Source organism: Pyrus communis, chromosome 2 (assembly GCF_963583255.1).
Source record: "Pyrus communis chromosome 2, drPyrComm1.1, whole genome shotgun sequence".
Taxonomy (NCBI): Eukaryota; Viridiplantae; Streptophyta; class Magnoliopsida; order Rosales; family Rosaceae; genus Pyrus; species Pyrus communis.
The window spans coordinates 11,282,418-11,306,859 of NC_084804.1; the positions used below are offsets into that span (position 1 = coordinate 11,282,418).

At 35.7% G+C, this 24,442-nt stretch overlaps 2 protein-coding genes across 3 annotated transcripts; both read left to right on the top strand.

Moving 5' to 3' along the window:
- The first annotated feature begins 5,152 nt into the window (after window positions 1-5,152).
- On the top strand, window positions 5,153-10,175 carry LOC137725927 (U-box domain-containing protein 3-like). Of its 2 annotated transcripts, XM_068464769.1 has the most exons (5): window positions 5,153-5,351; window positions 6,273-6,553; window positions 6,898-7,014; window positions 7,258-9,156; window positions 9,645-10,174. In XM_068464769.1, the coding sequence occupies exons 2-5, from the start codon at window positions 6,278-6,280 to the stop codon at window positions 9,705-9,707; spliced, it is 2,355 nt and encodes a 784-aa protein (XP_068320870.1). In that variant the 5' UTR covers window positions 5,153-5,351; window positions 6,273-6,277; the 3' UTR covers window positions 9,708-10,174. The 2 variants fall into 2 exon arrangements, with proteins under 2 accessions (XP_068320870.1, XP_068320871.1); XM_068464770.1 differs by lacking the exon at window positions 5,153-5,351 and having other exon boundaries at window positions 6,277-6,553; window positions 9,645-10,175.
- A 6,885-nt stretch (window positions 10,176-17,060) lies between these two features.
- LOC137726727 (protein LIGHT-DEPENDENT SHORT HYPOCOTYLS 4-like) lies at window positions 17,061-18,500 on the top strand. Its single transcript, XM_068465682.1, has one exon. It carries the CDS (start codon window positions 17,598-17,600, stop codon window positions 18,261-18,263), a length of 666 nt encoding a protein of 221 aa, XP_068321783.1. The 5' UTR covers window positions 17,061-17,597; the 3' UTR covers window positions 18,264-18,500.
- The last annotated feature ends 5,942 nt before the right edge of the window (window positions 18,501-24,442 follow it).

A 24,442-nucleotide genomic window follows, 5' to 3' on the forward strand; every position in this document is an offset into this window, starting at 1 on the left:
GTATATATGGGATGGTATAGGAGAGTAGGGAGGGGTCCAAACTAGGGTGTGAAGATGCCAACTATTTAGAAATGTGGATGCAAATGATTTGTTTTTATTAAGAAGAGGTTGCGTTTCCTATATATGATTGTGCGAAAAATGATCACACACCCTTGGAAATCGAAAACGACAGGAAAATAAAAGAAAATCACACCAAATGATCATAGTTGGATTCTCAGATGAAATTTGTAAGAGGGTGAAGATATTATTTAAAAGGCCAATAATAATTGGGATCCAATTAATTTTGGGGTTTTAGATTTATTTAGCTAGCTCGTAAGGCACTTTTTACAAAATTTTGAAATATTTTGTATCTTAGTTTCATACAAATCAATGCTAATCGTCTCATTTGAAATAAGTGTAGTTACTGTTGAGAGTTGTCCCATATCGGTGAGGAATAAGGTTTACTATGTGCTTATATGATATTGAACTACTTTTTATATTGCCAATTGATTTTATGGTGAAACCTCAATTTCATCAATTACAATAAGACAGTTTCATTGAAAATTTTCTCGATGAACCCTAATTTGGTTGCTAAAACTTTTAAAGAGTTGGGAGATTCACAAGCTAACTTGGTAGCTAAAACTTTTAAAAGTGCTACAATCTGACATTCACCTAATTTATCCTTTATTTTAGAGAGTTTTAATGTGACATCCCGTCCCGAAACTATCAAAACGTACATGTGAAATGACTACTTTACCCTTAGTTCGTTTTTGTTATGTTTATTGGGTGTTTTGTGTGGTGTTGGCATGTGTTGGGCCATACACACACTCTCACTCTCACTGTCTCTCTGTCCCTTTCCCTGTCTCTCTCCCGTGAACCCCATTCCTTCCTCTTCCTTTGAACGCGTACGGACACACACACAAACATACTAAACACCCACAGATCGAGGGAACCAAGACCACTGTCGAGCTCGTGAGGTTGAGGGGAGTGCAGCTGTACCATTTTCAGGTAAGGTTATCACCGTTTTCACGTTGATTTCACAAGGTCCGATTTGGGGTACTATTCATGCAAACGTATTTTCTCACGTTTAAAGGAAAATGGAGCTCGTAGGTAGCTTGGTGTGGTCCCAAGGAGTCTCGGAGTAGTTCGTTTGAAGAATTTGGACGTCGGGATCGCCTTATTCGAAGTTGGCCGGATTTGGAGTTTGGGGACAGGTAAGATCTCGTAGTTTTTGGCTCTTAAAAGTTGTATGGTTGTGTTCTCCTAGTTTTAGGTGTCATTTTGGTGCAAAAATCAACAAAAATGGTTGAAAAACGAGAGAGAAATCGAAGTTAGAAGTTTTTCCAGTTTTCCGGCGCCGGCGACGGCACCGGAGGTTCGCCGGAGAAGGAGACGGAATATTCCGTCAAGTCTGACGAAATATTCCTGACGCCGTTAACGAAATCTGTCAAAACTGACGGAATATTCCTTACGGCGTCAGTTGACGCCGTCAGCGTGCCAGGCACGTGCGGCGGTGGAAAATTTTTCTAAAAATTTGGGTGTGTTCCTGAGGTTGTGTAGAGCACGTTGGTATATTCATTTGTCCAATTTGAGCAATGTATGAGAAGTTATTACGAGAGGTTGGTTATGTGCTTTAAAATTGACGTTTTTATAGTTGTTTCGCATATAGGTGATACGTATCCCGATGACGAGCGTGGTCACTCGAGGCAGGGGAGCTACGACCCTTCCACGTACCAGTGAGTGGGCTTTTGGTTTTCCGTATATACCTATATACTATATTTTCCCAGAATTGGTTTAAATGTTTATCAGTTATATGCCATGCATTACATTATCGTTAGTCATGCATCGTTGGTTGCATTAGTAATCGCATATATCTATATACATATGCATATTGGGTGCTGTGGACGCACAGGTAAGTGTCAGGTAAGTGTTATTCATGTTTATATTTCAGTAGTGGTTTGAGATGCTTAGAGAGCTCATAACCTGCACCTCCGGTGTTAGTGCTCCCGCCCAGAGTAGGGCACATTCCTTCACGTGATGTTCACCTCCCGCACCACACGCTCAGCTTGGATCCAAGTTAGGTGCACAGTCCTGTTGTACATACCACATTAGGTGGTTCCGACTCGTAGGTGACCCGCGATTATTCGCACAGCCTTCACATGATGGTAGCACTAGAGCGTATATATGTATTACACCCAGGCCTGTCATACAGACCACTTTAGGTGGTTCCGACTCGTGGGCAGGTTCAGTTATTGAGTTTGAGATTTGAGCTCTACATGCAGCCGTACAGGTCACGTTAGGTGACTCCGGCTGCCAGACTATATGTTGTTGATATGATTTATACCTGAGCACTTGCATTTCATTATGAGATTTTGACATGGCATAGTCTTGAGCATGATTGGCATATCTATATACATACGTATATATGTTTATTTTCTGGGAAGTATACAGGTTTTACGGCGAGGGGTTAGAATGTGTTTTCTAAATGGTTTTCGAAAAGCTTTGTTTTTGCCCACTCACACTTTTGTTTTGCGCCCCTCCAGGTTCTAGTTGCTTAGCAGTTACGGTGGTTTCCCAGAGGGCTTCCCGGCATTTCTGACAGACGCTCACCAGCGTAGGGTCACCTTTGGGTGTACTATTGTCGAATCTTTTTTCTTTGGACTGCTATAGACTTATTGCTCTGAACTTGTGTCTCACCGTCGCTAGCACATGTTTTTAGTACTTTGTATGCTAGTTTTTAATTATTCGTACTTTTTATATTACTATTTTATTAGCTTCCGCACGTGCACATGGTTACGTCACCTCCGTGTGACGGCCAGCACGCCCTGATCTCGGTCAGGGTGTGTCATTTAACGAAAAACCCACGATACTATTCATTTTAATGAAAAACCACATTTTTACACTAAAAAGTCAATCCTGGTACTATTCACTTTACCATTTATTTTGTACTTATCATTAAAACTCAAAGTTTTCAAGTCATTTTCATTAGTTTTCTTTTATTTTAAAGGTAGTGTAATTTGTGTTCATTGATATTCTTTAATTTATTTTATCTACGGTCGAAAATTAAAAAGAATGTGTGAGAAGTAAAAATGAGTGTAAATGTACTTACAGTTAGCAATGGTGCAAAGGAAATTATACTATTGTGTATTCTTTTTCTTGATTGAAAGTTTGAAACCTTTTTTTTTTTTTTTGGGTCAAATGAGGGATTTGTTACATTAGATATTAGATTAGGGAACCAATGAGGTTCGAACTCACGTCGTGATGCAAGGACAACATTCTTCTTCACCACTATGCTAGAGGGCCACTTGCAAAGTTTGAAACCTTCGTAAGAGAAAAAACTTACCTGCAACGGATTACATCCGTCAATGTGATTCTCTCTCTACACTCAAGAAATAGACATATAGACATATACACACCCCGTTAGAAGTAGGGGTGTGATATCTGCACACCCTTTTTTATTTCTCCTACATCTTTTTAGCTTTCGATCGTCATATCAGATGAATTAAAGAAGATTAACAGACATAAATTAGCACACCCCTAGAAGTAAGTTTTAGCCCTACGAATAATAACATTTCATTAGTTTAGCAAGTGATTTTCCAAGGTGATATTTACCATGTCTGAAACAAGAAGGAGATGCCCCATCGCAAATTCTTGTTTGGTATCGTTTGACATGCATATGACTCCAACTTTTCTCAGGGATGTTATCCAATATTTTTTTCTTCCAAATAGCATATAGGTTGTGATTATTTAAGTCCATTAAAAAAGTTACTAATTTTGTCTTAAATCTAATTATCTTATGGTTAAACTTGGGGTTAAAACAAAATAATTAGATTTATTTTGGTTGGACAGGTATGAGGCTGACATATTCTCTGCTTTCTAGCTAGGAGGCAAGTGAAGTAGGCATAACATAAATGGAATATTAATGAAAATGATTTGAAAATTTTGAGTTTTAACGATAATGATAAAATAAAGGGTAAAGTGAATAGTACCAGGATTAACTTTTTAGTGAAAAATAAGTTGAAATTCTAAATTATAGTCTATAATTATAATCCTTGATCTAATTAATTAATCATTTCATCAGATTAATTGGAGTAGGTGGCATATATAAATTAAGTTATCATTTCTTAATCTCAACCAGAATCTGCAGCTAGACATGATGGAATTTTGTCAAGAGTGATGATAATTGTTTGATGAGAAATGTTAGGGGGACTTTTCATGTACTATTTACCACTTCACAATTCAATGTCAATTTTTGCACTAATATTATAAAATATTATGCAAAAAACATAAATTAAATTGATTAGTATTTTTTCGATATTATTCTTATTTCTCTCTTATTCACGTACTTTTCTGATTCTACATAGGTAACATGTTATAATAAGAATATCTAAAAAAATGATATTGACCGACTCATAGAACTTCATGTTTATAGCCGGAATTGTTCATATTATAAATCATTCTATAAAAATCGCATTTGCAAAAGAATCAGTTAAAACTAAGGTCATTTAATTATCGAATTGTATATAAACAGATGAACATAAATGGGAGAAGCATTATGAAACCGTCTATGTATTTGTAACATTAGATTGACTAAACGACCTTAGTTTTAATCATTTTTTGTAGAGATTATCTTTACAAAATGATTCATAATATGAATGGTTCTAATCATAAGTACAAAACTCTGTGATTCGAATACAAAGAGTTTTAAGTAGAAGTTCGTATTCTTCATTGAATAGCCAAACATTGGTCAATAGAAAAGCTATGCATGCATGGTAAATTTGTGTAGATGTGAAGGGTAGATTAGTAACTTAAAAGAAAGGAAATTAAACAAACAATCATGCTTCTTCCTCTGTGGAATCTTTTGCTGGATATCATTGTTCCAAAGCTCATCCAATCCTTTACAATTAGAAAAAGGTTTTCACATAATCTTTTTTGTAAAATAAATAAAAAATAAAAAAATAAAAAAATAAAAAAATGAAAAAAAGGCTTGACTTGTCTTACAAATTTCTCTCTAATCATGGTTAGATCCCCAAAGTGACAAAGTCTCCTCCTTTTACATTTTACCATCTTCATTAACCTCCTCACCCAACAAATCTGCAACCACATAGGCCCCACCAATTTAGTTCCTTTTTTCTTTTAATTTCCTCTAAATTTTATTCATTCCAAGCACACACACTCTCTCTCCTTGTTCTCTCTCATGCAGCTTTGTAATGAAAGCAGTGCATGAGGGTTAGATTGATTCTTGAAGATTGATGTTTGTTATTAAAAAACCCAATCGAAGTTTCATGTTAAAGTTTCCACCTTTGGCTTTGAGTTCATCAAGATCTGTTTTTTATGCCTCAACCCACCACTTCTAACCGTTTGATTCAGAGGTAACAATTTTCGTTTTATCCAATGTTTTTGTTTTTGTTTTTTATTTCCCAATAAAATGTTTGGTGATGTTTGTCTTATGTTAGTGGGTGGGGGAGGAAATGGTTGGTGTTGATTATTTAGTTTGGATTTAGCTGTGTTTGCACGTTCTTCTCGGTTCTGTGTGATTTTTTCCGGGTTTGTGCAAATTGGGAGTTTGATAATCTGTAACATGTTTGATCAGATTGTTTTTAGGAGAAAATAAGGTTTGTTTTAACGTATTGTTATGTTGAGGTTCAAGGGAATGAGGTTTTGGTTGAGTGAATTCACCTGCCTCTAGTTGTTGTTGCTAAAATGTCTGAGGAGGTTGAGCTGAGGGGAGGAAAACTAGCTTTTGAATCACAATTCGTGTTGGTTTTTCGAAGCAAAAATCAATCGAAAATTACCTTTCGACAAAGTTGAGCCGAGTTTCTTCTGTGCTCTGGTCTCAAAATTGGGAAAAAAATGATTAAGAGTTAAGATTTCAATAGTGTTTTCCTCCTTTGCATGTTCTCTTGTTTGCTGAGTGTTTAATAAAATTGATTTGGTATCTTGAATCGAAACACTTTTAGCAGGAAAGTTCGGTTTTTGGAAACACCAACAGGCTGACAATGGAGGTGTAAAGATTCTGATCTTTGCTAGCTATTACAATGTTTTAGAATCTTGATGCATTGTAAACAGAAGCAGTGCAAAACACGTAATTGATGGTTGCTTCATAATTCGAGGACGTTTGTTACGTAGACAAATAGGACCAATTGGTGTAGACCTTTTAATTCATTACGTTCTGTTGGAGTTTCAGAACCAGAAAACTAAACTAGTTTCACAGAGCATTTTAGTAAAGTTTTCAATTCATAATATTTCTCTGCCGTCTGTAGTATTCATTTGTCGTTTCCCTTCTCGAACAGGTGAGATGGACAAAGCATCTATAAAATGTCTGATCAACAGTATATCTCGATTTGTTCACCTAGTTTCAAGCCAAACATCGAAACATATTCCTATTCAGAAGGATTACAGAACCATAGTTGATGTACTAAAGCTTTTGAAGCCATTGCTTGATGAAGTAGTTGACTTTAAAATACCGTCAGATGACATTCTATATAAAGAGTGTGATGAATTGGATATGGCTGTCAATGGAGCTAGAGAATTCATGGAAAAATGGTCTCCAAAGTCGAGCAAAATTTTAAGTGTAAGTGCAAACCTGTTCTTCTGCTAAATTCACGTCCTTATGTGTGTTTCTAGTCCATGCTTGAGGATTTTCATCACGGAATCTCTGTCGGTTTTTTTCATTTGGAAAGGCACACAAAATCAAGAAAAACCGTGGTGTAAGAAATAGGAACCCTACAACAATAATTGCAATCACAACTATGAGGCTTCTGTATTTCCCTTTTGAATACATGGAAATTGAACAAAGCAGTGTGCATAAAATACCTCAACTTTGACAAACTATCTGGTGTATGTCTGTGTCTGTGCCTGTGTTGAGGGGTGGGGGTTTCGTCATATGTTTTAATTCGAATTACAATGTATCCTCAGGCTTGGTGGAGTGAGCCATTGTTGATAACAATCCAAAGCTCGTCGCTCAAGATTTGTGGCATATTACCTAGACTGTTGCAGTCATCTTCATCTGGCTCAAGCTTAACAGGTCTTCAGGTAATTGCTAAGTTCAAACTGCCTTCTGCATGTATCATTTTCTTAAAAGGGAAAAAGGAAAAAGGAAAATGAAAACGAGGTTGATATAACAAAATTTCTACCACTCATTCTTATTTATTTTTAATATTAACCTATTTCTTCGAAACTTTCTATTCCTCATCCCACTAGTTATTTATAACTATGTTGTTCAATTCGTCAGAAGTCAGGACAAATGCAACTCTAATCTGTGGTAAATTGTTTCAGCACTGTATGCAGGAAATTCAATCCTTGAAGCTGGAAAGAGTATCAGAATACTTAGAAGAGGCTCTGAAAAGTCCAAGAAAAGACGTCATGCCTTCCACCAAACTTCTTATGAAAATTATCGAATTGCTTAATCTGACTTCAAACCAAGAACTGCTGAAAGAAAGCATTGCTGTAGAAAAGGAAAGGATGAATGTCGAAGTCAGCGATGTTAGAGGGGAATTAGATCAAGTTAACCAAATTGTGGTTCTCGTCTCCCATATTCGTGAATTCATGGTCAAAATTGAGCACCTTGAAACTGCATCTGGCGTCCCAATCCCTTCGTACTTCCGCTGCCCTTTGTCTTCAGAACTAATGCTGGACCCTGTGATCGTAGCTTCAGGTCAAACCTATGAGAGATCTTCCATCCAAAAATGGATTGATCATGGGCTAACTATTTGCCCAAAGACCCGACAGAGGCTTTCCCATACAAATCTCCTTCCCAATTATACTGTCAAAGCTATGATAGAAAGCTGGTGTCAGGAAAATGATATAAAACTTACGGCGAACTCTGACGGCTCTAATGCTATCTTGGTCCCATCTCCATCAGATCAAGTATCTCCTGCAGATTCAATTCACACAGATAGTTTGTATTGCTCTACACACAGTAGCAATTCGACATCGAGGTCCTCTCTTGAAGTTGGAAACGTATTTGAGAAACAAAAGAAACATGTCTCTCCTAGGTTAGGTGGACAAAAGTCCAATGAATGCGATAGCAACAAGAAAGGCCACTCATCACCAAAACAGTCATATAGTCATTGCAGGAGCGAATCAGCTACTAGTGCTGCTTCCAGTATTGATTATGCACTGCCAGCATCCATTAAGGTGTCGGGGATATCTAATAAGCATGAAAATGTTCGTAGGTTGTCTGGAGAAATCTCATCTGAGCATGCAGTTGCTTCTACTCCAGATAAAGAATCAACGATGCCCCCCGGGTTATCAGGAAAATTATCTCACATTTCCAAGGCAAAAGCAGAAGGGGCATGGACTGACAGCCCCAGTTATCCCAACAGACAGCTGCTTCCATTTTCTAGTTCAGGATCTGATGAGTTGACGACAGCATCCCACGTCCGGAAATTAATTGAAGACCTCCAGAGCCAGTCAAATGAAGTGCAAACTATGGCGGCGGAAGAGTTGCGGCTTCTTGGGAAGCGCAATACGGAGAATCGAACTATGATAGGCCAGTGTGGTGCTATCACGCCATTACTTTCACTTCTATATTCAGGAGTGATGATAACACAAGAGCATGCTGTGACAGCTCTTTTGAATTTATCGATTAATGAAGACAACAAAGCGATGATTGCGGAAGCAGGGGCAATTGATCCCCTAATCCATGTTCTAAAAACGGGAAGTGACGGAGCCAAAGAAAATTCTGCTGCAGCTTTGTTCAGCCTCTCTGTATTGGACGAATACAAGGCAAAAATTGGTCGGTCTGGTGCAGTTAAGGCCTTGGTTGATCTTCTAGCCTCAGGGACTCTTAGAGGGAAGAAAGATGCTGCTACTGCATTGTTCAATCTGTCAATTTTTCACGAAAATAAAGCTCGCCTAGTTCAAGCTGGGGCTGTGAAGCATCTTATTGATTTGATGGACCCTGATACTGGGATGGTTGACAAGGCCGTTGCTCTCCTAGCAAATTTGTCCACCATTGCGGAGGGGCGCGTAGCAATTGCACGGGAAGGGGGCATTCCATTACTAGTCGAGATTGTTGAATCAGGTTCCCAGAGAGGAAAGGAAAATGCCGCCTCCATACTGTTGCAATTGTGCCTTCATAGTCCAAAGTTTTGTACTCTTGTTCTTCAGGAAGGAGCTGTCCCTCCCCTGGTTGCCTTATCTCAGTCTGGCACACCAAGAGCAAAGGAAAAGGTACGCAGCTTAAACATTTTTCTTGTCTATTATTTAGCTCTCTGTTGATCTGCTTACTGGTTAGTGTGCCAAATAATGGAGAAGGCAAGGGAACAGAAAATTTTAGAACTTGAAAAGAAGGGGAAAAATTGATTGTTCAATAATGATGATTTCCTTCTGTTTTAGTGAAAACAGTTCTCCTCCTCCCGTCATTTGGCAGCTGTTATTACTTATTGCCCTGGTGTAGCTATAACCCAATAATTTACCATTACCAGCCAAGATCAATCTATATTGTCGAAAGTTTGTGAGAAAACATCTGATAAGCACATAAAAATGCCATGCGTGGTTTCTTTAGGCGAACCTAGAACTATGCCAGGGTGTTCACTCTCAATGTTTATCCCTGTTTAGTCAACATAAAACCGAAGTTATGCCGAACATTGCATGATTTTGTTAGAATATAGATCTGTGGAACAAAGAAGATAAAATTTTGCTTTACATATATTATGCAGGCACAGCAGCTTCTCAGTCACTTCAGGAATCAGCGAGAAGGGGCAATGGGAAAAGGAAAATAAAGACATTTACCTGTTGCTGATTTTTTCTAAATTTAGCCTCCATAACATTTTCTCCCTCAAGAGATTTCTTTAGGGATATTTTATATATATATTCTTTAATTTATTTTAGCTTCAGAGAAGTCCAAGCATTTTTCTTCCCTTTTTCTGATTAGTGGTCATGGAAATATTGCGTAGTACACGCAGGAACCGGATCAGTAGCGTAGAATGTCTAAACTTTTCCCTTTTTTTCTCCTCCCTCCTGTAGAGCTTGGGAGGGCGGAATTTATGTGATAGGTAGGTAGGTTTCTTTGCTCTTAGTTTTCCTGGGAACTTAGCTTTTGCTTGAGTGTTTGAAGCATGTAGTGTGACTCAAAGTTTTTTGTCTTCTGATTGATTCTGTTGGTTCTCAATCACTGTTGTATATAAACTTGTACATAACGCTATAGACTTCTGCAATTTGCAATAATATGATCCCAGTGAGTACTATTTGTGCATTTTTGATGCACATTAGGTCTTGCTTCTTAATATTTTTCTCATGTTATGCACCGAAGCAAGGAAGCAGCTGATTTGTTAGCATAAATTGACAGCTCCACTTTAAGCTTTTTACTATTTGGCAAAAATTATTGTGCGGTGCTGAAATACGGTCACACAATGGATAATGGTCTTTTCTCAAACTTAGGTCGTTTCCAGTCCATGGCTAATGTGCGAGGATGTGGATAGTTGTCTCGTGACCGAAAATTGAGGAACATGGCGAGGAGTTAGCTTCTGTCCCATTGGGGATGGTTTTGGGATGAAACTTGAACGTACTTCGTAGTATCAAAAGCCCGGTTTGCCGTTGCATGAATACCAATGGCCAAACGTGATGTACGTTCATGGTTGGTTCTGAGATTTTTGAGGCCTAGAACAACGTTAAAATATGCCTAACTTTATATAAGGAAAATAATTTTTTTCATAAGTAAGATTTTGATAAATTGCACTTAAAAAAATACTTTAAACTCAATAATTTAGAAAGACAGAAAAACCAATTTATTTTGTACTGAGCGAAGGGAATCAAAAAGTCCTGGCTTACAAGTATAGACGATGAGGTTTGTTTCCCCTCTATCTGAACTTTTAAATTATTTTTATATAAATTGTGAGGTGTTTTTTTTTTCTTATTTACTAACTTTGTCAATATGAGACTAAAAAAAAAAAAAAAAAAAAATTCATATTTTTAAGTTTTTAATTGATATGTCTAAGCAATAAATGAGCAGAAAATTAAACTTGTTATTGGAAAAGACATGTGTACAGTAATTCATTGAAGATTAGACTTGAATTAGAATGAATGTCTAAAAACTACAACTCACATAGCTAATAATCATAATTAAACACGAAGTTAAAAGAAATTAACCAAACAAAAATTCATAAAAAAAATTGAAAAGATAAAAAAAAAAAAAAAAACACACACATGCCATCTCGAACCCAAAACCTCCTTATTAATAGAAAACAACAGAAAGCAATACTTCCCATTAACCAAATTGTATAAATTATGCTTATGGAAACATATATAAATATATCATCCTAATAATTTTTGTGCCTAGGCGATCATCCAGCTTGCCCTGGATTAGGGCCGACCATGTGTACGTCACATTGATGTGATGTCCACGTGTTTCGCTTGAGTGCCGCCACCCCTGATAGGATAAAATTGCTGAATTTAGAAAGCAAAAATCTAAATACACGCTTAGCTTCATCACCACTTATTAACAACAAATGACTTGAAGTTAAAGTGATTAACAACTGTTAATCTTATATCCGAAGTTTTGTGTTCGATTCCCTAAACATCAAATCTCGTTTGCGTTATGAAAAAGTATATTATTATTGGCTTAATCAAAGAACAAACTATGATTAATGTTTGCAGTTTGTGTCTGATTAAGAGAATGAATATGTACGAAGTGTTTGGTTTCGGAAATCTGTGAGTCGAAAAGTTTGAGACAAACATATCTAAATTATGCATTATGCTTTGCTTTTTCTCACGGAAAAAGATAAAAGAAAAATGCGGGCAGGTTTGCGACTTCTGCCCGCACTGCCCGGACTAGGATTATGCACGTCATTGATTCATGAACAAGGATTAACTCCCTGATGGGCAGCTTAAAATGACGATTTGGCCCACTTATGCTGCAACTAATCAAAATTAACTTGGTTTGTGTATACAACATATATTATATATATGAAAACATGTAAATAGTATTACATAAATATATTAGTTTTATTATAGTTAACGATCTCTCAAATAATTTTATAATAATGTTATTTGAACGACATCTAATGGTGCTTATTCTATATTTTTTTACCGTTGATTAATGTCAGTTTCACGATAAATTTCATACAAAGTATCTAAACAATTTAACAAACTATTGTAAATCAAAATCACTATCGCGTGCCCTTGTTGCTATTGGTGGAATGGTGTTACCTCTCTTTTAGAAATGAGAAATTTATCAGTGTGCGGGAAACATGTCATATCAGTGTTTAGATACTTAAAAAAAATTTCAACTACTTGTATTATGATATTTGATGTACCCGACTGGACACCAGATGTTCTCTCTCTAGAAAGGAGGTATGATCAGATTCCTGTATAATTATATAAAATTGATCAGAACCTCGATTAAGAAAGTCATTATCAACAATAATGGACCAGTTTATTTAAAAAATAAAACCTAGTCTTCTTTCTTCACGTGTCTTCTTTATAAATCATATATCCAAATGCAGGGGGGAGACAAAGCCTACGGTTATACAGTGAATGAAGTTGATTTTCTATATATCGAAAAGCAGAACGCAACGCATAGCGTAACTTTTTAGAGGTTGCAAGTGAGCTCTACAAATTAATAAGTATTTAATAGTGAATAATGTTAAAGAGATTAAATTTACAAATTAAATAATATGTCATTAATAGGAAATGAAAACGTTTATCAATATTTAAGTAATAATGTAATCATTAACTTCCATATCATTTAGTTTACAAAATTTAGTCTATAAATTTAGTTTCCCTAGCATTCCAGGTCCTTGATGTGTTTATGTGGAAGAATATATTCAAAGCCCTACGGGCTGAAGTTAAGCTACTAAGAAATGAATCACAAAATGTTAACCGGAAGCATTAAAAACTTTTCCATATAAGCATTACCAAGTCATATAAAATGAATTGTTGTATTATATATCATATATAGAAAACCATGCATGCAAAAGTATCCTTGAAATTAGATTTAGATCTCAAAAAAGGATGCCTACATAACCCTAAGGGTAACAAATTAATGCTAGCTTATGACTTAGGATCGTTTGAGAACGATTTTATTTTTATTTTTTGTGCTTGAGACGTGAGAAAAGGAAATTAGAGAAATTAGAGGTAAAGAAGTGACACACCTCGACCTGGAATGTCCACTAGAACCCCGAATCAAGCTGCGTTGGCTTTGTCAATTTTGCACACGAAGCCGGCGGGTGCCTAAAACTTCCTAGTGTCGATTCGTTGTCTACGGTGGTCCAACGAGGTCAAGGTTGGTTGAGTTTTGCTCCTGGGATGATGGGCTACAAAGTTCAAGTGGTGGCCGTTTGCTGGAAAAATAAAAAAGGTTAGCCGGAGTATCATGAGAACCGTCAACTTCCGTGGCCTCAAACTGCCACATACAGAGGTTAATCAAGGTGGTTCTCCTAGACAGATTTTGTAGAGGGGAATGAGAGCTTCAAGATGGCGGTGGTGGCGTGCACGGTAAAGTTGGGAGTTGTAGCGCTGACCTAAGGTGAGTGGGTCTTTTCCTTTCTATTGTATGTGTATATATATATATATATATAAGATTGACATCTCCACAAACGTTTATAAATTGAATATTTCATATAATTTCTGTGAATGCTTTGGAGGACTAGTGTGAACTACGAATGGTTTGATCCTTATTTAGGGTACGTAGGCAGTCTAACGAGACGTTAGATGTAGCCATATAATAAATGAGACTAAATAATTGAGACAATAGCCTTGTTTGGGGAATTGAGCAATGTGAGGGACATTGGTGGAAAATGTGAGATTTAACCTTATGATTTGGTGGTTAAATGTTGGTCATAAATCAATGTGTGAAGAATCAAGAAATTAAAGTAAGGAAACATAAGTAATGATAGTTAATTAAACTAGTGTCTAGTTAGGCTTATCACTGATAATTATTCTCGAAAATAAATAGTTTAGACAAATTGTCACATCTTGATCCGGGTCCCCACCACAACCCAGGCTCGACTCCACCGTAGCACGATATTGTCCACTTTGGGCCCCGGCCACGCCCTCACGGTTTTGTTTCTGGGAACTCACACAAGAACTTCCCAGTGGGTTACCCATCCTGGGAATGCTCTCGCCCAAACTCGCTTAACTTTGGAGTTCCTATAGAACTCGAAGCCAATGAGCTCCCAAAAGGCCTCGTGCTAGGTAGAGATGTAAATATACATATAAAGTTTACAGGATTCACTCCCTTGGGTGATGTGGGATGTTACAATCCACCCCCCTTAGGGGCCCGACGTCCTCGTCGGCACACACGCAGCCATGGTTAGGCTCTGATACTAAATTTTCACATCCCGGCCAGGCCCCCACGACAACCTGGGCTCAACTCCACCATAGCACGATATGTCTGCTTTGGGCCCCAACCATGCTCTCACGGTTTTGTTTCTAGGAACCACGAGAACTTCCCAATGGATCACCCATCCTGGGAATGCTCTCGCCTGAACTCGCTTAACTTCAAAGTTTTTACGAAACCCGAAGCTAGTGAGCTCCCAAAAGGCCTCGTGCTAGGTAGAGATCGGAATGTACATATAAAGCTTATAGGATCCACTCCCTTGGGCGATGTGGAATGTTACAATAAACTTCCTAGTGGGTTATCCATCCTAAGAATGCTATTGCCCGAACTCGCTTAACTTCAGAGTTCCTACGAAACTCGAAGCTAGTGAGCTCCCAAAAGGCCTCGTGCTAGGTAGAGATGAGAATATACATATAAAGCTTATAGGATCCACTCCCCTGGGCGATGTGGGATGTTACAAGAAGGGCAATAAGAAAAGGGGGAGAAATAAAGAAAAACGAATGCATGAAAACAAAATTTTAAAAAAATGAAAATTATTTAAATAGTTTTTTTTTTTTTTTTTTTTTTCCAATTTTCAGTTTTCATTTTGTATGTTACCCCTTACACTTTGTTTGGAGGAAAGTTAAGATTATAAAGCAATTTTAGAATGAAGGAAATTGAAATGATCTAGAATTTTATTTTCTAAAATTTGTGAAATTTCTTGTTTAGTTAACCTAAAAGAACAATGAAATTTGAATATGAAATTTGTTATTTTTAAACTCTTGCTAATGGAAAATTGAAAATGACACCTATCTACATGAAATTTAAACTTGAGAATTGGAGGTCCCAAATTCCAAGTTTTTTTTTTCTACAAGAAAATTCTAAATTTTTATATTTATAAATCCAAACAAGGGAATTGATGCATGTCAATTTATAAATTCTAACTTTTGTCAAAATTCTAAATTTATTTTCCTCATCCAAATATAGTGTTACATTATTTCACATCTCTCATGCTATGTTTCATTCACTCTTCTTCATCCCTCATTCGGCCTCAGCTTACAAAACAAGCTATTATTTTGGTAATGTGTTCCCAAACCTATAAATTTGATCCACATCTTTACTAAGCAAGCTATTATTTTGCAATGCTATTTTCTTATATACTTCCAGCGAACAGAAAACAATGCTGAAAGCCTGAAATAGAGCGATACTAGTCTCCACAAGATTATGGAGGAATTTCTGCACAAAAACATCATGGGTGATTCACGAGACTTTCCGCTTGTGATCAAAATCGTTCATGTTATAAAACAGTTCGTAAAAATTATCTTTACAAAAAAATCAATTAAAACTAAGGTTGTTTAATTAATCGACTGCAACAAATAGATAGACGGTTTCTAATACTTCTACCAATTTCGACTGTGTGTTTTTATACAGATTGATGACTAAATAGAAAGTTTCGTGAATCAATAAGAACAAACTGCTTTTCTGTAGAAACTAGAAACTCCTCCAAAATTTTATGGAGCTAAGCATCTCTCCGACAGTTCAGAACATGCATTGCAACTGCTACTCTACTGCTAACAAAATTAAGAAACAAAATCCAACAATATTCGATGGTACTAGTATAGCAGTTGCAATGCATGTTTTGAACTGTAGGCCGTGGCATTTTCAATTTATTATTCGACCCTAGTTTATGTTCACATGGACGTGAAAGATATAGGACATTTCAATAAATTTCTGAATTTAGTATTAATATATATATATATATATATATATATATATATAGATGTTTTACGTATATTACATACATACGTAGTCCCACATTTTCTTCACTTACATATTTTAGGCCAAGTTATAGGAAAACCCTACTGGTTGTTTGTAATGCACTATTTTTGGATATAGAAATATATATACTTGAAAATACATCCACATATATTCTGTTTTGAACAAATATACGAGAGGTCAATCAAACATATATATTCTTATTATGATCTACAATGAACTGATGCTAAGAACTATTTTTTTTCTTACGCACTATATTTATTGATGTAGAAAATCGTACAAGAAAATAGTGAAGATGCATATGTGGTGTCATTAAGATATTGTAAGAACTTTCATTCCGAACAACTTCTTGATGAAGGAAGTGTTGTATACTGGATACAATAGGCTTCTTAAAGAAGTAAGAGCAATTTAATACCTTCAAATGCACATTTTACATTTGATTCAAGCCTCAAGAAGGGAAGGGCTTGAGGAAGATGAGATAAAGGGATGAGGAACGAGAGAGTTAATAGGAAGAAGGGAAGAATACACAAGGCTATAGTTATTTTCGCATTTACGTTTTCAGGGTAAAGAGTGGAATGCAGAGATCACTTTTCATATACATTTTTGAAATTTCTCAGTGAGGGTTGTGGGAAAAATCATAACCCACGGGGCCGGATTCCATACATAGGCCACCGTTCCAAGTGTTTAAAAGGCGAGATGGGGCCAAATTCATGTGTCAGAAATTATAGTTTTGAATTTAGGAGAAGGAAAATAAAAAATGGGATTAAAATTAATTTGACAAGGGTCATTATGGTCATTTCATTATATGAACTGTCATTCAATTCAACATACAAGAGGGGTCAAGAACCAAAATCATGTTATTCCTTTAATTTTACCCCCTACAAACTTTTTCCTGTCTCCAGTTCAATCTACCGTCCAATCCCTTTCCATTTTCACAAAAATAAAAAATAAAAATAAAAACCCTAGAAACACAACGCCCCTCTCTCTCACATAAGAAGAATGAGAGAAGAATAATTGTAATCATCCAGTATTAAGAGTTGAGTTTGCTCCACCCTTTTTAGGAAAAAGCCAGTCCCTTAACATTTTATGAAAACCAAAGCTGAAAGCTGCACCAATTATCCATCCATCACCTTCCAATCTTTTCTCTATAGTAATAATATTGCTCTATCAAACCAAAACATAAACACCACAAGAGGGGAGAGATAGAGTCAAGAGTAACAGTAGTCATCTCAGTTGCTTGCTTGTACTCTCCCATCAATCTCATCACTTCCCTCTTCACATCAAAAATCTTCTTTTGGTTCACCAACTCCAGCTCCCTCCCCCTCTCTATCTCTCTCTTCCTCCCTCCCTCCATCTCTTTTCAGAAAATGGGAATTCTGTAATATCAATCAATTACCAGACCTTTTGTCTTCTTTTATTTCCCCTTCTTCATCAGTGTGTGGTTTCTCACTAAGGTTTCATAGTTAGAAAACAATATAAAACTTAAACTCTCCCTCTCCCTCTCCCTCTCCCTCTCCCTCTAGAAGAAACCCTAGAAATCAAGACTACTTAAAACAAAAGCAGAAGAAACCCTAATTCCATGGATTCAATCCAAGATATGGATGGAAGTTCTAGCTCTCACCATCATGAGATCACCATAGCATCAAGCCATAACCTAATTATCAACACATCCACACTGATGAACAGCACTGCTGCTAGTACTCCTACTACTTCTCTCGCAGCGGCTTCTGGAAGCTCATCTTCTCCTTCCTCATCATCTCCTGGTTCCAGCAGCCGCTATGAGAACCAAAAGCGGCGTGACTGGAACACCTTCGGACAATACCTCAAGAACCATCGCCCTCCGCTCTCTCTTTCTCGGTGCAGCGGGGCCCACGTTCTCGAATTCCTCCGGTACCTTGACCAGTTCGGCAAGACCAAAGTCCACACCCCAATCTGCCCCTTTTACGGCCATCCAAACCCACCAGCTCCCTGCCCCTGCCCGCTTCGCCAGGCATGGGGCAGCCTCGACGCCCTCATCGGCCGCCTCCGTGCCGCCTTCGAAGAAAACGGAGGCAAGCCTGAAGCCAACCCCTTCGGTGCTCGAGCCGTGAGGCTCTACCTTCGTGAGGTTCGTGATTTGCAGTCCAAAGCAAGAGGCATCAGCTATGAGAAGAAGAAGCGGAAGAGACCGCCGCTGCCTCAACAGTTGCCTCCACCGCCTCTGCCGCCGCCAGGTCATCATCTCCATCATCCCAGTCAACAATAAGGCAAAGCTAGCTGTTATCATCATCAATAACGGAAGTTATGAGGGCCGGTATTATCTTATTTATTTTCTTGATGCTTTTAAAATTTATGCTGTATTTAATTTTGGATGTTGTCAAATTAGGGTTTTAGTTAATTTATCAGTGGTTGTCGGTAGCCACTGCTATGCTGACTAAAAAGACCTGTGTTTTCATGAATTAATTCTGGCCTTCTTATCTATTTATCGCTTTGATTTGACTAATTAGATCTCTCGTCTTTGGGAAATTGTTCTGCTTGAGTCAGTTTTTATGCAAAAACAACTGCTGTGCTTTTTTCCTTTTTTTTCCATGTATTTTTTTCTTTTTCTTTTTCACTTGCTCTTTCTCTGAGGTAATGCCTAGCTACGAGTGGAAATTTCTCGAAAGATGTGGCTGGAAACTCCAAGTTAACTCAGTTTAATTCGTTTTTTTATTTTTTTTATTTTTTATTTTTATTTTTTTGCAGCCAGTTTAATTCTTTTTTTTATTTTTTTATTTTTTTTTTATTTTTTTGCAGCCAGTTTAATTCGTTTTTTTATTTTTTTGCAGCCAGTTTAATTCTTTTCTTGCAAAGATCTCTCTCTCTTTTTGGGTTAAGATACATAGCTTATTGAAAGGACTTCACACGAGGATCATATAAAAATGTCAGATATATACATATATACTTCCTTTAATGCTTGTGTCTTGTACATTGGTGCATATGGTCAGACAAGTCTCTCTTTATCTCTGACTTCCCTTGCTTCCCCTTTCTCTATGCTCCCACCTTTTCCTACTTTACTGTTTAGGAATATTGATATATATATATATATATATATATATATATATATATATATATGCGCGCGCGCGCCTTCTTCTTGTGGAAAAATTTAAGAGAAAACAAAACTGTTTCGATATCACTAGCTCACAACATATGTTAATTTACAATTATATATAGTTTGAGTTTCTATTAAGCATACTTAGCATAGTGATGTTTTTCGAGAAAATTCGCAATTAAACAAGGTACGTAATCATTCCTCCGAGTGAAATTTTCTCCAGAACTTCTGCCAATAATAATCCCCTTTCAAATTTGAACTATGCCTAAATTAACCACTCTTCAACTTAGAGCACTCTAGCTATTTACTTGTAAGATAAATGTGAGCGCTATTTACTTTGGTGTCATGCGCGTCATTTAGGGCACTGCCTTCACTATCGGTTTCAAGCACTTTTTTTTTTTTTTTTTTTAACAAACGATATTATTTATAATATAGGAATGGGAGAGTGGGCTAAGTCTCATAATGAGTTAGCAATAATATGGTTCAAATTCGCTTTTGGCGAAAATCAAACTTAAAATCTATCACTTATTAATAAAAAAGAATACTACTAAACCGTAGTATTAATTAAGTAACGGTTATTTTTAGTGAGGAATATAAAATAATATATATTATTGCTTGTAAAATTTCATATGCTGACTTTCCTTATATGTCAAATCAGTCTCAGATAGTCAGATGTTGCTGAACCAAACAGGAAATATAGTGGAATACTGCAAAAGAGTCTGCAACAAAAAAAGATGTGAATATTGTGGAATCTAGTGAGATTTATAATTTGGTGAAACACGGTTAATTAACTAAAAAAGCATTTAATTTATTTTTGATATGGCAAATCTTCGCATCCAATACTTTTCCATATTTTGATGCTATAGTTAGTTAGGGAAACATGTCTGCCATAGTATTTTATAGTTAAAAGTGCAAATTAGCTATAAGAAGTTGAGGGAAATCTTGTTTAATTTTTCAATCAGGCCGACAGCTTGTCAGTGATTGGATGATGTTGTGTCAATATTCCTCTAGGATTCTATTATTAATAAGTATTTAGATTAATTAAGAATTTATTTTCTATCAAATGGTAGAAACATTTATCAGACGTGAATGAAAAGTTGAAAACTATGTAAAAGATGATTCGGAGTTGAGTGTAGAAGAGAAAGAAATACCCTACATTAGTCAACTTAACTAAACAAATGTCTGCATTTTGCGTTGTTGATCATTATTTAGAAGAAAAAATAAGCTCTAGAATTAGTTAACAAATGATACGTAATATAGGTGCTGGAAAAAAACCGTCTTTTTTCCTTTCAGTGAAGTAGTGGGGCATGTAAAGCCACTTTACCTCTTAGAGGATCTATTCATTCTGCTAATGATTTCGGTTATCTATGGTGTGTTTTAGATTCCATGAAGAGACTCCATCATTAGTAAAATAAGAGAAAACTGATTAAAACTTAAAAACATGAACTTTATGGTGTCATCATATATATAGATATTATTAATTTTGAGATCAACTACTTTATGGATGCACCTGGAAATTATTTTGTAATTTACAATCATTCGTTACATCGGTTTTATTCATGTTGCTGATCTTATAAGCTTAAAATATATAGGCTTTTCAACTAAAATATTTTTTGAGATTGGTATAACTCTTTACTTTTATCATTGAGATTGAAAATCGATGGAAGTGGTTCCTGAGTTTGTCCATCATCAATCATTTTAGTTCTTTCGTGAAAAATCTCCGTTAAATTGAGGGTATTTTTATCCAATCGACCCATGCACTTGTTTTTCCATTTAACGGAGATTTTTTTACAGAATAACCAAAATGATTGACGGTTGACAAACTCATGGATCATTTCTCTCGATTTTTAACATTGAGGACTAAGGGGAGAGTTATGCCAATCTTAAGGACGATCATTTTGGCTAAAAAGTCAAATGTATGTATATATGTGTGTGTGTATTGTTAACTCATTGCAAAACGTCTTAAGTTTTTAGAGTCCAGTAGTTATCTGACATAGAATCAAAGCTCTTAGTCTAATTCTGTCTTGACCTGTTACTTGACAACTTAACTTTTTGATTAAAATTGAATCTGAATTCTCAGCTTGTTTTCATTTGATCACCTTGGTTTTGGTTGCAAAAATCCAGCCTCTTTTACAAATCCCTTTTTATATTGCGATTCTTTTGCCTCAATTGCTCACACACTCTTGAATTTCTTACACACAGAATTAAAAGTCGAGCAAAGAAATTGAAAATTCTTATATAAGTTTATGTGAATATATAGGATGTATTTTGGTGTCGTGTGTTCTTACTACCTACTGAAAGATCAAAGCTGAATTCAAAAAAGTATGTAGTTTGCTAAGAATTTTAGTATTTTATTTAACATATATTCCTATATTGTTTTTATTTTCCTTCTGAATTTCTAGTTTATGTGAAATAATTAAGCATAGAATTCTTCTTCAGCGTCAAATTATTTTCGTTACAAAAGTCATAGTAGCTAATTTGATATGAAATTATTCTTGATGAACATATAAATATTACAGAAGGTAATCCGTATTTTGCCAAACAATTCAGTGAAAAGAGAAGAGCTCCTTCTTAATTCATATAGATATGATCTCTTAATTTTATATATGCATCTTCATGTTTTTCATTTCTGTTCATTTCATACTTCATCATATTTGAACTAGCTTGTTAATCTATATACGGCTCGTTTGTTATCTAGGACTGGATTGGATGGTATGATGATATTCAAGTTATGTTGAAAGAAGATGAAAAAAAATGTCCTACTTGTAGGTAAAGATGGATCACTCATTTAAGAAACTTATCCATTTCGATCATTTCAAAATGGTAGCTAGGAGTAAGATAAATTTTTTTCATGTCTAATCCTCACAAAATGAAAAATCAGCATACTGTAAATTTTATGAGATATTAATTCCAATCCAATCTTCATTATCGAAAGAGATTATAGTTTGTGCTGGATGTATTTGTTCATTTAAGTTAGAGAATTGATGGTTTTCTAAACTTAAACATCCATGCATGTAATTAGCAATAAACGCAAAGGTTACATGCTTAAATAATTATCTTTTTTTTTTAATAAAAGTTATCTTTTAGACTAATTTATACTAAAGAGGAGAGAGAAAAAATTAAACCCAATACACAGTAAGTCGAAGAAAAAAACTCTAGTCATCGGTGAAATCCACCACTTACAAATAATTAACTATTTTTGTTTAACTTAAAAGGGACTGTCTCCGTCATTTTTAGTCCCATCAAATCATAAGTTAAGTGCAGAAGTTTATTTGTCTTTCAACTTCAATAATTCATATATATTATTTAGCTTTTTGAAATTTCTGGTGTTGGGGGAGAAGTGAAATTATGAAACTTTTCTATTAGTATTGCTAGGAGTCCTTTACTGTATAGGCTGGCCATTTTCAGTGATACGTACTTATCCAGTTATCCTTTTTGCCTTCTTTCGGCCGCATTAGGACTTGAAGGCGTTTAGATCTAGCAGCAGAAACAAGACACATGAAAAAAGATGGAGCATTTCTGTATTGATCTTAACCAAAATACAACGGATGGCACAGAGGCTATTTATAGACTACTAAACCACTAATAAACTGCTAAACCAACTCTAACAATTCCAACAACTCAACGCATCAAATGATGCCTGCTTCTAAATCAAAACGCATCAGGTAGTGAAACGGCACTTAATAAGATCGACCTCGTATTAATCGGGATAATAGCTGGATTTGTCTGATCAGCTTGCCATGCATGGATACTACTGAAAAGTTTAAAATCGTACTACAACCTTTCTTTTGAGGTCATACATGATTACAAGTGATTCGGCATTCAACTCGAGAACTTGAGCTATTAGCTAGGTTAGTATGTATACTGGACTGAATTCAACAGTTAAGTAAGTTACTTTTATGAACAGATGATCTTATGTGATCGTGACAATAAAAACTTTAGACCATAAAAGTAAAATAAAATTATTATATTCCCTACTTAATTACATTAGACAATGTGTCATGTAACATTTAATTATATATCTGTTTTCTCATCGGAATTCATTTTTTTTTTTTTTTTTTTTTTCAGAACTGCTTTCAAGCCTTCCATATAATTCAATCACAAAACTTGTATAAACACAATCGAGCTAATTTTTAATATGAATTTCACTCTGAACACCATTACCATTATCATCAACATCATGCATGTCAGTTATGGAAGGTCATCCGACAAGAACTTCTAGATGGACAGAGATTTTCAAAGGTTGTGAAGACCGTATCCAAAAGGATCTTTCTCAACAAATGGAGATTGTTGATGTTATAGTCAATGACGACCAAATATGTCACTTTCATGGATGAAAATCATTGCCTAAAATTAGTGAAGCGGTCGTGTGTCCACCAATAATTTATGTTAGGAGAGAGTATCTCTATATAGATTATAGCGGTGTGGTGCTTGAAGTTTATGACGGTATTACATACTGTTGAAGAGAAACTAAGAATGTTGTGTCATTTACTAATATGGAGTTGAACAAAACAAATTAGCCTATATCATTTGCAATGAAATGTGGTTGTACTAATGGCTACCTAAAAGGGAAATTACTTCTATATTTTTCTCTTTATGCACATTTTTATTTTTATATCTTAATTATCTTCAACTTAAAGATCAGAAATAAACAAAATTGTGCATGAAAAAAAAAGTGTGAAAATTTATTTTTTAACTATAAAAATATATATCAAATAAAGTAAATTTATTGATAAAGACGTAGTACTGCAGATTTTTATTCTTAATATACATGATGTTTCACCACGGGTCAATGAACCCACAACAAACATATAATATGATTAGCCATAATTAGGTATTAAACTTTTCATGAATATATGTCATCTGTAAATTTATGTGACTTGGCACTTGATTCAACCAAGTGGATGGATACAATTACCTCTAGACGAGGTAGTAAGCAATGTAATCAGATTTGTTAACACCAAAATCTCTTACGTGAGCCTAGTGGTCCTAATACCATATTAACTACATTGAAAAAAATCAAAGAACGATGAAGAATTGAGAATGATTGAGAAAAATCAAAGAATGATGAAGAAGTGAGAAAGATGAAGAATTAGAACGAAAACTAAGACTTGTATTAACTAAAAAAACAATTACGCAGCTCTGTTTTTAACAGAGAGTCTAACAACGTTAACAAAACGCTAACCAAACACCAACAACCTTGTTGACTGTACTGATGACTTATACAATCGTTTAACCAGTGACCTAATGAACGGCAAACTTCATGTAATCTGTGTTTTAAGTTGAAGTAATGTTACTGTGAAGTAGTAGAGGAGTGTGCCATTGGGCAGATGCATGCCAGCAGAACAAATCGG